This window comes from Rhinolophus hipposideros (assembly GCF_964194185.1).
Source record: "Rhinolophus hipposideros genome assembly, chromosome: 11".
NCBI classification, from domain to species: domain Eukaryota; kingdom Metazoa; phylum Chordata; class Mammalia; order Chiroptera; family Rhinolophidae; genus Rhinolophus; species Rhinolophus hipposideros.
The window spans coordinates 62,113,720-62,126,811 of record NC_138057.1 but is presented as its reverse complement, the minus strand read 5'-3'; the positions used below and the strand labels follow the sequence as shown (position 1 = coordinate 62,126,811).

At 38.8% G+C, this 13,092-nt stretch overlaps 1 protein-coding gene across 1 annotated transcript in view; it reads left to right on the top strand.

Moving 5' to 3' along the window:
• TMEM245 (transmembrane protein 245) overlaps positions 1–13,092 on the top strand; it is a 90,701-nt gene that overhangs the window by 50,218 nt on the left and 27,391 nt on the right. The window contains exons 12-14 of the mRNA XM_081067733.1: positions 1,799–1,930; positions 4,574–4,696; positions 4,826–4,971. Coding sequence (XP_080923859.1) covers positions 1,799–1,930; positions 4,574–4,696; positions 4,826–4,971 — 401 coding nt within the window. The remainder of the gene's footprint in view (positions 1–1,798; positions 1,931–4,573; positions 4,697–4,825; positions 4,972–13,092) is intronic.

Here is a 13,092-nt window from a genome sequence, read left to right as displayed (position 1 = left end):
GGTGTGTCAATATTCCATTCTCTGTTTATTATCATCAACAGAATATCATCGTCTAGACTAAGCTTTGTGCAGTTGAAATGCAATGCAAGCCACATATGTAATGTGAATTTTTCTAGTGGCCATGTTAAAAAATAAAAGATAAACAGATGAAATGAATTTTAATAATTAATTACTTAACCCAGTAAACCCAATCAATATATTATTATTTCAATCAATAAAAAATTTTTGATGAAATATTTTATATATATATATATATATATTTTTTCATATTAAGTCTTGGAAGTCAGGTGTGTATTTTATATGCCAACAGCACATTTCAGTTTTTGGACCAACCACAGTTTAAGTGCTCAGTAAGTAACCACATGGGGCTGGTGGCTCCTGTTTTGGACAGTACAGCTCTAGACACAAAGAGCTTTCTTTTTGAGGAAAATAGATCTCAAAGTTTAGAGATCTTTTTATTTTAAATCAACCTTATGTGCTACTTGTGCTTATATATTCATACTTCAGAATTTATGATTGAAAAATATTTTTGCACTACATATAAAAATGCCAGTTTTGAAAGCAACTGGTTGTGGGAGGCCATGGCCCTGGGTTGACAGGGCCTGTGAGCGAGCCATCAGGAGCTGTGGCACGGAAGATGCTTATGCAATGGGCAGAAGGGAGCGAGGGGGCAGAGTATGATGGTGATTTTTCCCAGGGCTGGTTTAAGGAGAGGAGGGCATATGTAAACCTCTTCTCTTGGGGTAGGGGGGAGTAGGGCTTCATTTTAAATTTGAATTTGTTGCTTTGTGTACTCGTGCTCTGGGAGTAGTTGAAGGAGAAAAGTGTTGGCTTTTGTGGGTTTCGGAGACTGGGAGTTAAAATGAGGTGGGGAATCTCTAGGTAGATATCTGCTGAAGAGCCAGACAATTGGTAAGGTTATATCTGTTTCTTCTGCTAACTCTGGGGCTTCTGCTTAAACAGCTTTTTACTATAGGTCATCCACTTTGAGCTTCCTTTGATGGTCCAGGGAGGTCAGTGTTTTAAAAGCATAGGTTTGTAAGGGGTTAAGTAAGTTGCTTTCTTTACCTCTTTTTACTGGGACCTAATGTCTTTATTACATAATAAGCATTGATAACACTATGCTGTTGACAAAAGTGGGAGAATGGAAACACATGCAAAATGTTAAGAACTTAAAACCTCTACTTCTGAATTTTAACGTCAGCAGTCACTTTATTTCTATCTCTTTCAAATCTAGTTATTCCTGTATTCCTGCCAATGTAATTCTTTTCCACGTAGACAAGTTAAATTCCACCCCCTCCCCCCCAGCCCCCTTGTTTCTTTTTCATATTCTTTTTTCCCTGTTTTACTGAGATATTATTGACACATAACATTGTGTTAGTTTCAGGTATACTTTTTCATATTCTTTTCTCCTTCCTGCTCTCTTTATCTTATATGGAAGATTAATAAGGGAGATGAATAAAGAAGGAAAAGAGCAAAAATGGGAGACCAAGGAAAAGATAGAGGTACTGAAAAAAGGGGAAAGATGAAAGTAAACGCTGTGTTTGTATACAGTTGAATATACTGAGGAATCAAGTGCTTGAGCTTGGCTGAGACACAGAAACTAGAATATAAACAGAGAAATATCTTTCACGTCTTTAGGTGGAATTCTTCATTGGTTTCTTAAATGATGCAAAGTTTTTCACTTTTGTGTACTTACTGAAGTGCTCAAGTGGACCTAAAACAAAATAGGCTCTTTATACATTCTGTTCTTTAGGTTAAGATGGAGATGTCATGTCTGCACTGTTTTCTTCCATAGAACGTGACGCATTCTGGGAGGCACAAAGGACACAAGCTGCACATAAGTCGTCAGAACGGCTGGCTGGGAGACATTCTGGACTGGCAGGATATCGCCTCCTTCATTCACGAGAACATTGAGACGTTTCTTTCGGTAAGAAATAGTATTTATAGTGAAATTGGACTTAGAAATAAAAGCAGAAACGCTAATTCCCAGCTTTCTTTACACACTTCAAGGCCTTTGGTTACCCTGTTTTTAAGGCCACGGCATTCACACTTTTGAAAGTTTTAAATGCACTTGAAAGAGGTCCAAAAATCAAAGACCTCGGGTGCAGCTCCCCTGATCTGGTGCCTCCTTTGTGGCTGAAGAGGAACCAAGAGATGCTGAATCAGGAAGCATAAGCACATAGCCAAGTCTCTCAGATTCTGAGACAGCTGTCCTCATCCCTTTTGGCTGACCACAAAGAATGTCCCCCGCTGGACCCCTAGAGAGGGAGCTGCCTTTCTGGTGGGTGAAGCGAAGCCCTTTGGTAGATGTAAATAAGGTTTTCTCCCCCATGCACCATCCATCCTTGCCTTTTTTTTTTTTTCCAAAAGGATGGAAGGCAGCAACAGCTTTCAGTGTTGCTAAGTTTTAACGACCACTTTCATTCCATAGTGTACTTTGTAAAGTGTCTCAGCCAGTGGCTTTTCACAAAGATGAGAAGAATTTTCTTGTGAATAAACTTTCATCAAGTTAAAAGTCGAGGTTTGCAGTGCTAGATATTTTTAAATTTAATTTTTATCAAAATAATAGATGACCATAGCTGAAAACTAAAAAATGCTCTAAGATTTTTAATATAAAAAAATAGCAGTGCCCAACTCTACTTAAGTGGAGAAGCAGTGCTTCTCCACTTAAGTCTCAACTCCAGAATCAGCTGTCAATTCTTTTAGCTTTCTCCGGGTATTTACCTCTAAATTTCTAAAATAATGTTTATGTTGCTCTTTCATGGTTTTGCAATTTTAGATGTTATCTTTGGCTTTCTAATATGGAAGACGAAGGCAAAGATGTGACTTTTTTTTGCAAGTCCCTCATGCCCTGTTCCACTTCCTTTTGGGTTTCTTACAACTCCTTTAGCTAATACCCCCATTCTTGCACTCACACTTTCCCTTCCTCCCATTCATCAAATAGAGCTATAAAGGTTTGAAATGAAATGTGTGTATTGCTGCCAGCATACTTGTAATACCAACAGCTCTTTTTTATATTCTGAACCTTCCTTCCTAATTCCCTTGAGTATATAGAAAGGTTACTTGATGTTGACAACCACAAGTCTACAATTAACGTATTCAGTTAATTTCTTAAGAATCACCAGGGGGCATTTCCTATCAGTATGACCCAGAAACTATTTAAAACCTTTTTTTGATAAAAATTCCAAAATGACTGAGGCCCCCCAAAAAATGCTTGTCAGAATCACAAGTAAGGGCATTGTTGGTTTGTTTCTTAGAATCAGTGGCATTATTCATTCATTCCTTATCCCACAGAGTCAGATAGTCAATCATGCATATTTTTGTAGGCATTGTGAAACATTTTCAAGATTTTATGTAAGGAGTTTTTGTAAATGAAACCAGCCTGCCAAAGTTCTCTTAGAAAGACTGAGCTGAGGTTTGCAAGAAATGCCGAGGACAACAAAATATGCCTTTATAAATGGTACGTTTGAGGTAGGGAAGGAATGGATAGGCCTTTCATAGCACAGAGGGTATGACTTGAACAGATGACAAAAACCAGAACTGCTGTTTTAGAAAGGGCACCAAAATAAATTCAGATGCTATGAGTTCTGGTCCCAGCTCTAGTTCTACATACTACTAGCTCTATGCCCTTGGGCAAGTTTTGAAAAATCTCTGAGCTTCAGTTTGCACATCTATAAAAATCAAGATGATATCTGCATTGCTTCCCTCACAGCACCGTTGGGAGGTTTCTGGGAGCATTTTGAAAACTGTAAGGGAAGGTGTTTTTCTGAACATTTTGCTTCCTTGTTTTTCATTAAGAGGAAGGATACTTGAGAATAGAATTGACATTAATCAGGAGGGAATTTAAGTTTATGAAGAGATAGGAAATGAAAACATGTGGCTGTGCTATAGATATTGTGCATTTTTCTTTAGTAATATTTAGCATATATTAATAGCCTTCATTTTAATATCTCATTCGAGTGAATTTGTAGGTGATGGGTCAACTGAAGTCGATAGGTCTTGGTATAAAATAAAGGTCATCATCTATCTGAAGAACGACTTTCAGGTGTAGAGCTCTGCCCTTGATGTTATCTGTTCATTTTACTGTGATTTTCGTGAAGGTACTTCTGTATTTGTAGATGAATCTAAGTTGGAGGTGGCAAGGGGGGAGGCAGCTAATAAGACAAATGCTAGATTTTCATGGCCTACACTTGTGATCCTACAAGCATTTCGGTGTATTCTCCTATAGGTTTTTTTTTTCTGTGCATATCAGTTATATAGCTATAATCATGCTATATATAAAATTTTTGTATCCTGCTATTTAAACGTAGCACTATATCATAAAATACTTTCCTATGTTATAAGGTATTTTTAATGGCTGCCTAATATTATTTGGAGTAGCTTCACCATAATTTACTTGACCATTTTCCTTACTTACCAATATTCAAATGTTTTCAGATTTTTTTTGTCCATTTAAAATAATACTCAATTCTTGTCTTTTAGTTTATGGTACTAAAACACTATATGAAAAGCACACGAGAAGCTTCTTTCCCAAGGATTAGTTCTGATTTTCAGCTTTTCCTCCTTTCAGATCTTAGAGTCTCTATGGATTGTTATGAGCCGGAATGTGAGCCTGCTGTTCACCACGGTCACCACGCTCCTGACCATCCTCTTCTACAGTGGGACAGCCCTTCTCAATTTTGTTCTGTCTCTGGTAGGTACATACAGATAATAGCACATCACATTTCCTTCCCCCGTAAAGCATAGTCTTGGTTCCATTTGTGTTTCCTCCCTGTAGTTTCCAAATGTGATGTTTTAGGAGATACTGTCCTTTGTTTTGCAGATAATTTTCCTGACCACACTATTTTATCTATTAAGTTCCAGTGATGAGTACTACAAGCCAGTGAAGTGGGTGATAAGCCTGACACCACTATCTCAGCCAGGTCCTTCCTCTAATATTATTGGCCAGTCTGTGGAAGAAGCTATCAGGTAGGGATAAGATTTATGCTATTTTTATTTCCCTCCAAAACTTCTTTCCATGAGGAGCCCGTTTTCTGTCTTGAGCCTTCCTAGTAATATTCACTGCTAAACTAGCAATGGAACTGGCATTTTCAAAAATTGTTATCTACTTTTGAGATTGTTATCCTCAAAAAAAAATGGGATCAGTGCAAATGTTGACAAGAAAAAAAATATGAGCAGTACAAATGTTAAGAAAAAAATGGAAAACAGTTTCAGTGTCTTACTCCTGAGTCTGTGATTTACAAAGATTTAGTGTTCTTTCCCCATCAGCTTTCTGTCCACAGGCTCCTGCTCTTTGTCTGTTCATCGTCATGTCTCTTGCTCAGCAAATCTGCCTCTTGTAACACCAGTACACCTCACCTTCTCTCAGAACCTCCTTCTCTTCTCGGGAATTCTGTCTTTGCTTAGGGAGAGGAGTAGGTGGCCCCGTTTCTTCTTCTTTTCCTCTGCAGCCAGGCTGTGCCCTCTGCAGGGGGTAGATTGCAAAGTTTCCAGTTATCTCCAAGTCACACTTGTAGGCTCTGTGTGCATTGTTCTGGGCAGAAATTGCCTCATGTCTTCTGGGATCCAGGTATTGCAGGCTTTATTTCTAAATGAGATGTTTCTTCAACATTTATTCTTTATATACTCTCTCCAGATCGCTGGCTGCTGCCCCCCTTTTCTTTTTCCTCTTTGTCATTTTGAATAGGGAGAGGCTTTTTGATGCCCAAGCCTTGTCCCTCATTGCTCTGAACTCATTATTAACACTTCACTACATTTTTACTGTTTATAAATAGCTACTCCAATTAAATCCTCGTGTTATCTATTGGGGCTGCTTTTTCTGATAAGTTGTTAGCCAGGTGGTGAGTAAGCTTCTCTTGAATAGTGAATCTTTGGAGGGCATTTCTGTTTCCACATACTTATAAAAAATACCATTGCTTTGAATCAGTCTTCTGCAGAAATATTGGTTTGACCTGATAACTCTGTCTGACTGAGCTTGGCTTAATTTTATCACTGTATTCATGTAATAGCTGGTGAGGATACCCCTGTGATCTTTGGAAAACCCTCTGTTACATTCTAATAGGATGAATGCTTCTAAAATATACTCTCTCTGGAAACTTGTAGGTTTTTTCCCTTTTTCCTACAAGCAAGGCTTGGGTAAAGCCTTTATCAGTATCTTGCTTTCTTGATTGGGCATCAAGAGGGATTGAAAAAAAAAATGCTCATATTCCCTCTGGTACTCTCAGGTATCCATGTGGGGCCGTCCATGTAAAGATTCATTCCAAGTCTGGGAGTGTGTTATCTAATGTAGCAGTTTCAGTGTGAAGCTGTTCTTCAGGAAGAACTTACTGGCTTTGGCATCTCTTCTAAACCTATATGACTGTTGGTTATCATCTTATTGAGTAAATGAAATGATGAAAACTCTAGGAATAGATTAATGTTACTTTATCTAAACTGACTCAAAAATTTATACAAATGCTCTATGAAAAAGGAAAAGTAACCTTCCACTTTCCCAATAGAATAAAGCTATTGAATCAACCACTTCAAAGCCTGGCAGAATCTTCTAGTCATTGTGGCTGAAGCCAAGCTTTACAGGAAAATATCTACCTTGTCTATGATGAACTTCAAGAAAGATAACTTTATTTTCCTAAAGTAGATACATCTTTGTTAGTCCTGACCCTTATTCTCACAAAAGTTTTTCTCTTCAAGTCACAGTTCTTGAATTTTCTCTTGTTCTGCTTTCTTAGAGTGAACCACTTGCTGACCATCCTCTGAATGTCTGTCCTTGAGTCGCCTTTTTTTCATGGCATATTTGGTATGAAAACCGAGTTCTCCTTTGTTTTAAACTTAATTCTTTAATGTCACTATTGCTTGCAGTTGGTAAGCAGAGCTGTGACGTGCACCTAGGTCCAGTCGATTGAAAGCACAAACCCTTCGGGTGGAGCACGATAGCTTCTTCCAGGAGGAGCCCATTAGGGGAAAAGATGATGAGTTAAATGTGTGGTTCTGTTACACTGATCATATGGACACATGAAGCTGATGGCTAAGAATTCAGGTCTTGTCTCAGGAGCGGATTGGGAGAGTGGGTCATCTACAGAGATACGAGGAAATATATGTCTTTCTACAGATTAGATTTGCCTTATCTTCTTGGGTTTGCGTGCACTAATTATGCACTCTAATTATGCCCATGTCCAAAGCATACTGGGACAAAACCCATTCATTTTATCATCTTATTTTTAATACAGAGAAAAATTTTAACAGCCTTCAGTACCAGAACTATAATCCTAAGGGTTCTCAAAATTAATAGAATTTTGTGAGTCTGAAAAATATGGTACAGACTAGAGAACTTGTTATATCCTGGGCCATTTATCTAACCACAGCTACATCAAGTTATATAAATTAAAGGTTGTAATTCGGAATGATTTTTAGTAGTCTAAGTGCTTTTGGTCTATTTATTTACTGGGTCAAATTCAAGACTTAAAATGTACAATTTTATGTACATGCCTCTGAAGAACATATATATATATATATATATATATATATATATATATATATATATATATATATGAGAGCAATGGGTTCTAGTTCTAAGAGCTCTTGTCAAACTTTTCATTTGGAAGGATTGTGTTCAGGATGGAATATGTTTCTTCATGGAGAAAGATTTTAAGAGGAAAAATGTTATAGAAATGATTATGGAAATATTTATTATAATGTCCTGAGAGTATAGTTTAGTCTGCAAATTATCAGTGATATCAGGTTTTATAAACATCAATCATTAGTCATCATCAGTGCTGCAGGTAAGCTGATCATTAAGCTCATATGGTCCATTAATAAGTTAAAAGTTGGATTAAAATTGGGAGTTAAGTGCATGACCAGCCAGTAAAAATGTCTTTGGTTCTTTGAAACCAAAGCTTCGTCTTTTGAAATATGTGGCTCCTTTATAATCTCTGTCTCATTGAATTTTTGAACCTTAGTTGTTATTCACACTTCTGAATAAGTATTCTAAATTGAATACATTTGTGATTGTGTTTTCGTTTCATGAATTTTTGAGTTAGTGGCATGCGTCCTTTCTCCCCAGACCATTTTCCTCCCCTTAGAGCATGTTGTATCCTGAATGTTTGCACCACACCCTCCTTTCCTGATGCTCCCATTCTGCTTGCTCTGGTGGAGATATTGCACATTACTAAGTTGCATGTTGTCACGGCCTCAGTGCAATTTAGTGTGTGTGATATTTTCACATGAGTGCATGCACACGGGTATGGCTCTTGCTTGTGGGACCACAGCTTATCGGTACCTATGGGTGGGAGTTCTGATGAATTAGATGGGAGAATGTATGTACTATGAAATTTTCATTTGGAAAGTGAACTTGCTTACCACCTCTACCCACCCGTTTTGGAGAATTAAAAGTATTTCGGTTAAAAAAAAGTCAGCGTCGACCATTTAATTAATCAGTGTTTCTATTTTTTGACTTTTAAGTATTTTTGGAAAGAAATTCTCATGGACTTAAGGTTATAAACATTATTTATTTAAATTAAAATGTGTAAGAAAGAGTTTAAAGCTGTTAGAAAATGTGTTTTCATTTATTGGAAGAGCTCTCTCTCCTAATATTGGAATAGAGAGACAATCTCTTATGCATAATTGTGAAAATTAAATTAGCTAAATTAGCTAGAGTTTTAAAATAATAACTAAATCAGTAAATATAATGCCTATTTAACCTATTGGATTAAAGATTGGTCTGATAAACCTAAACTTTTACTTATGTTTCCAAGGGAAATGACCTTAAAAAACATTGTCTTGTATTTAGTTTCTCATCATGTTTCTTTAAAAATTGCTAAATTCATTTTAAAGGCTTATAATAGAACTCGTGTTGAGATACAAATGTTTGCTATTTGCCTATATAATTGAAACAACCCTTTGTTCATTTTTTGATTAGCATTAGTGTAAGCACCCATGATGACTAAGCATATCAACGACACAAGACCATGTATTAATGAGATAAGAATATTGAATCACTGTCTCCAGGTGATCTAATGTGATGCCATGGCCATACGCTTGAGTGTGTGACACTCTTCCCAGTGGGGACGGAAGGTTTCCATGTAAGCGGCTCCTCCCTGTGCCCCCAGCAGCGCTCTAGGTCTGTGTGCACAGCATGCCGTTCCCCTCTGGACGGGACAACCAGTGACCACCAGGTTTCTGTACCTTTTGTGCAGAGCTTGGTCTCTGGGGAAGATGAACCAGGAAACAGAGATGTAACTTCTCAAGAGAGGTTAGGTAGTAATCAAGGGAGTTGAGGGATACTTTTCCCGGTTGGTAATTTTATACAGTAGTCCCCTCTCATCCTCAGTTTCGCTTTCTGTGGTTTCAGTTACCCGTGGTAAACCGTGGTCCGAAAATACTAAATGAAAAATTCTAGAAATAAACAATTACTAAGTTATAGATTGTGTGTCGTTCTGTGTAGCGTGATGAAATCTCATGCCGTCTCACTTCTCACTGCCCGGGATGTGACTCATCCCTTTCTCCGGCGTCTCCATGCTGTATACGCTCCTGCCATATACTTAGTAGCCTTATCAGTTATCAGATCGGCTTCTGGGGTATTGCCATGTTTGTGTTCAAGTCACCCTTAGTTTATTTAATAATGGCCCCAAAGTGCAAGGGTAGTGATGCTGGCCGTTCAGATATGCCAAGGAGAAGTTGTAAAGAACTTTGTTTAAGTGAAAAGATACGTATATAGAGGAAAAAAACAGTATATGTGGAGTTTGGTGATATCTGTGGTTTCAGGCATCCAGTGGGGGTCTTGGACCGTATGTCCCGGATAAGGGGGACTGCTGTAGGCGCTGTCTCTGGAGGCTGGCCTGCCCCCTCCACTGGCTCACCTACTTGAGACCCAGTGTATTGCAGCGAGGCTTGACTACTGATAAGTAAATAATAGCTCTTGTTTCCTAGGGGAATGAGAGTCTCATAGTCTTCCTATCTGATCATCAGAAATAAAGGGCCGAACCAGTATAAGAAAATGTTAGGAGCAGGCAGAGTTTTATTGTGGACTCGACTCTCTTTTTTTTCCTTCTTGGACTCGTGCTTCCTACTTGTCTGCCGTCTAGGGCCCTGTGTACTCTGAGGGCACAGAGCTACTTGACTCCAGTTTCTCGTTCTCCCTACCCCCTCCTTGTTTCAGATCTCATCCATTAAAAGCAGGTCATCTGATCATATCCTGAGTTGTCCGGCTAGTTTTCACTCACTCAGTTTAGAAAACTTAACAAGAACCATCTGTTGGTCAGAAATGAGAGAGGGCTGATAACTGAAGTGAAGTACGCATCAGGAAACTGTGAAAGAATAACAGTTTCAGCTTAGAGTTTATAAAGGATGTAGACAGAGAGCTGGTTAAGAATTAAAAGCCTAACTAATTGTTTTAAAGCAGTTCAAGCCTGTGGTGCAGAGGAGTTCAGAGACAGAGTTGTGTAAATGAGGCATGGACACATGACTGCAATACGGGTTAAATATACAATAGCAATTATTAGAGAGGAGCTGAGCAGCAGACAGAAAGCTGACTGTGTATGCGTTTGGAGCTGTTTTTCACAGAGATGTATGCCTAGGTGGAACTGTTACTCACAGAAAGGTAACCAGACTGGACGCACGAAGGTCTATCTTCCAGGGGAGGGAACCGTACCCCGGAACGGTCTACAATGTGGTGCGGGGCTGGGGAACGACTGTAAGACTAACAATGGAAGGTCTCTGAGTGAGGATGTGGCCTTTTAGAAAACGGGAGCCTTCAGCTCATTGGCTGCTGTCAGTCTCTTCCTCCATTGAGCAAAATCAGGCCTCCTGAGTCAGTGCAGCTGAGCTACCAGAAGAGAGGGTGGAAAGAGCCTCCAGAATCTTCTGAATTTGATTCTTGTCAAATGCTGAGTGCTGGGAAAGCCTGGAGAACAGGCTGTCAATAATCTTTTGAGAGTCGCTGAAGAGAGGTCTCAGAAGACTGAGCCCAGGCAAATATTCTTCTTTTCAAAAGAAAGGATTGAGGTAGAGTGGAGGAACGCATACATATTAGACTGGTGATGTTGAGATAGGTTTTCTGGAAGTTTCGACAGTAGGTGCTTGATCATAATGTTGTGAGCAGTTATAAAAGGAAGGGAATGCCCGATGGCACCGTGTATTCATCTAGCACAAGTCATACGTAACCACTCTTAGAAAATGTCTCGAGTCATCGCTGTTGTGCTTTTTGCAGGGGATTTGATGAAGAGTATCATAATGTCTGTTTTTGATGGCAAAACGGGAAAATGCTCCTTGAATCTCAGTGTCTTACAAGGGTTGATTAATGGGTTGATATCAGTGAGTGAATGAAATGAGAGAACGATCTGTCATTGGTATGATGGTAAGAATATTTTTGCATTGATTAAACTAATGATTTTTGGTAACCCATTCAAACTGTATTGTGGACGTCATTAGTTTTGTGCCTGATAAAGTTTTATTTGATTGTGAAATTAAATTATTCCTAGCAGTCTTTGAATTTTAGAGTGCTGAAAGATGAATGACTATATACTACTCAGTATTTTGGGTTATTGCCCATATAGGTTGCTCAGTACCTTACAATTTAAAATAATCCAAAACTTTGTGGTATTTTACTTGAATTCTCAGTATCGCCATACCCTGTCTCTCTTTAGTACAAAGCAAAGATAGGTATACTTCCAAAACTTGGAAGGCAAAAAGAGGAACTATATGCATTATTTTTAGTCTTAATATCGTGCTAATTGGTAATAATGACACAGTTCTATAATAACACCAACTTAATTGACTGCTGCTTACTGTATACCAGGCCCTAAGCTAGCACTTTAACTGCATTATTACTCTTCATAATAACACTATGAAGTGAATGCTATTATTTCTATTTTACAATCAAGAAAAGTGAGAACTTCTATGGTTTTTAAGGTCATGCCACTAATAAATGACAGAACTAGAATTCCAAAGCAGTTAGTGACAGAGCTAGAACTTTTCAAGTCTCATGACTTCCATTTCCCTGTTCTTCTGAATTCATGTCCTGTTACTGTGTTTACCCGAAAATAAGACCTAGCCAGACAATCAGCTTTAATGTGTCTTTTGGAGCAAAAATTAATATAAGACCCGGTCTTATGTGAGATAAGACCGGGTCTTATATTATAGTAAAATAAGACCGGGTCTTATATTAACTTTTACTCTAAAAGATGCATTAGAGCTGATTGTCTGGCTAGGTCTTATTTTCGGGGAAACAGGGTAGTTCTGATTCCTTAACATTTCTCATTCATTTACCTCATTCTTTTCTTGTTTCCTTCCTCACTGCTACTCCTAAAGTTCCCATTGTTGTTCTCTTATTCTCCTCTATATTGGGCCTGTGGCCTCCAGTCACATTCCTTCTCTCAGTCCATCCTCTACCCTAACACTTGCAGAGTACTTACTGTGTGTCAAGCTCTGCATTAACATGCTTTGCATATGTAATGTCACTGTTAGGCCCCCTCATTCATCCAGAAAAGAGACCTCTGGTCAGAAATCAAGTGAATCTGTTAAACTGGGAGTGTAGTTCAGTTAAGAGAAAAAAAAAAAAGCTAAAGGTAAAGGGTTGAGTTATTTCCGGTGAAAAGGCAGGAATAACCCACTGGAAATGGTTGGATCTGTAGTACATGAGATCACTCGGGTGTACGAGTACTCCCTCCCAATCCAGGCACGCATGTCACTGAAGGCCAGTGTGGGACACAGGAGTTCTCCCTATGGTCGTGCCAACAAGGCGTGGACACACATGCTGTGAGCACCATACATGGCTTGTCTCCTCTTTGATGGCTTCTCTGGTTCTCTGCCCCTCACCCCCGTGATCTCCTTCTATTATCTAGAACACTTCACTCTAATAGAATGAAGAGGACCCCAGTTTGTCTCAAGATCAGTACACTGAGGCCCAATTTCCCTTTGGAAGTGGTCAGCTGGGATAGCTGTTACCACGTCAAGGTTCTGGCCAGGACCAGAGCCAGGCTGTCTCGCTGCCCATGCTTTGCTGTTGTGTGGGCTCTTGGCTTTGAGGACTGTTAAGTACCCGATTGATCTACATAAGAATATCTCAGTAATGTGTAATAGAAATTGAGACCAAAAATG